General features: G+C 49.2%; 1 protein-coding gene across 1 annotated transcript; it reads left to right on the forward strand.

The window, feature by feature from the left end:
• The first annotated feature begins 178 nt into the window (after positions 1-178).
• LOC121348472 (bromodomain-containing protein 2-like) lies at positions 179-623 on the forward strand. The gene has a single exon (XM_041458069.1). The coding sequence runs from the start codon at positions 292-294 to the stop codon at positions 526-528; it is 237 nt and encodes a 78-aa protein (XP_041314003.1). The 5' UTR covers positions 179-291; the 3' UTR covers positions 529-623.
• Positions 624-933: the final 310 nt, after the last annotated feature.

Here is a 933-nt window from a genome sequence, read left to right on the forward strand (position 1 = left end):
GGAAAAAATCCCCAAAAAATCCGGAAAAAATCCCCAAAAAATCCGGAAAAAATCCCCAAAAAATCCGGAAAAAATCCCCAAAAAATCCGGAAAAAATCCCCAAAAAATCCGGAAAAAATCCCCAAAAAATCCGGAAAAAAAGACTAAAAACCCCCCAAAACTCTGGGAATAACCGGCCTTCCCGATCGGTTCCCTCTCCTCCGCAGAGCCTCGAAGAAATCGTCGAAGGCGCCGCTGCCCGCCGCTCCTTCCTCGCTGCTGGACTCCGAGGAGGAGGAGGAGTCCAAGCCCATGAGCTACGACGAGAAGCGCCAGCTGAGCCTGGACATCAACAAGCTGCCCGGGGAGAAGCTGGGCCGGGTCGTGCACATCATCCAGTCCCGCGAGCCCTCGCTGCGCGACTCCAACCCCGAGGAGATCGAGATCGACTTCGAGACGCTCAAGGCCAGCACGCTCAGGGAGCTCGAGAGATACGTGCTGTCGTGTCTGAGGAAGAAACCGCGCAAGCCCTACAGCGAAAGTGAGTGAACGCAGGGGTGGAGTTGGGGGTTTGGGGATGTCGGGCTCGGAGCTGGAGCGCTCCGTGCTGTCGTGTCTGAGGAAGAAACCGCGCAAGCCCTACAGCGAAAGTGAGTGAATGCAGGGGTGGAGTTGGGGGGTTTGGGGGATTTTTTGGGGTTTTTCAGGGATTTTTTAGGGATGTTTTGGGGATTTTTTACGGATTTTTCAGGCATTTTTTGGTGGTTTTTTTTGGGATTTTTTTGGATTTTTTATTGATTTTTTGGGGGTTTTTGGGTGATTTTTTGGGGATTTTTTGGGGATTTTTTGGGTGTTTTTTAGGGATTTTTTGAGGATTTTTCGGTGATTTTATGTGAATTTTTAGGGATTTTTGGGCGATTTTTTTGTGATTTTTCAGTGATTTTTTAGTGATTT

This window comes from Pyrgilauda ruficollis, unplaced genomic scaffold (assembly GCF_017590135.1).
Source record: "Pyrgilauda ruficollis isolate IOZ18807 unplaced genomic scaffold, ASM1759013v1 scaffold1257, whole genome shotgun sequence".
Classification (NCBI taxonomy): domain Eukaryota; kingdom Metazoa; phylum Chordata; class Aves; order Passeriformes; family Passeridae; genus Pyrgilauda; species Pyrgilauda ruficollis.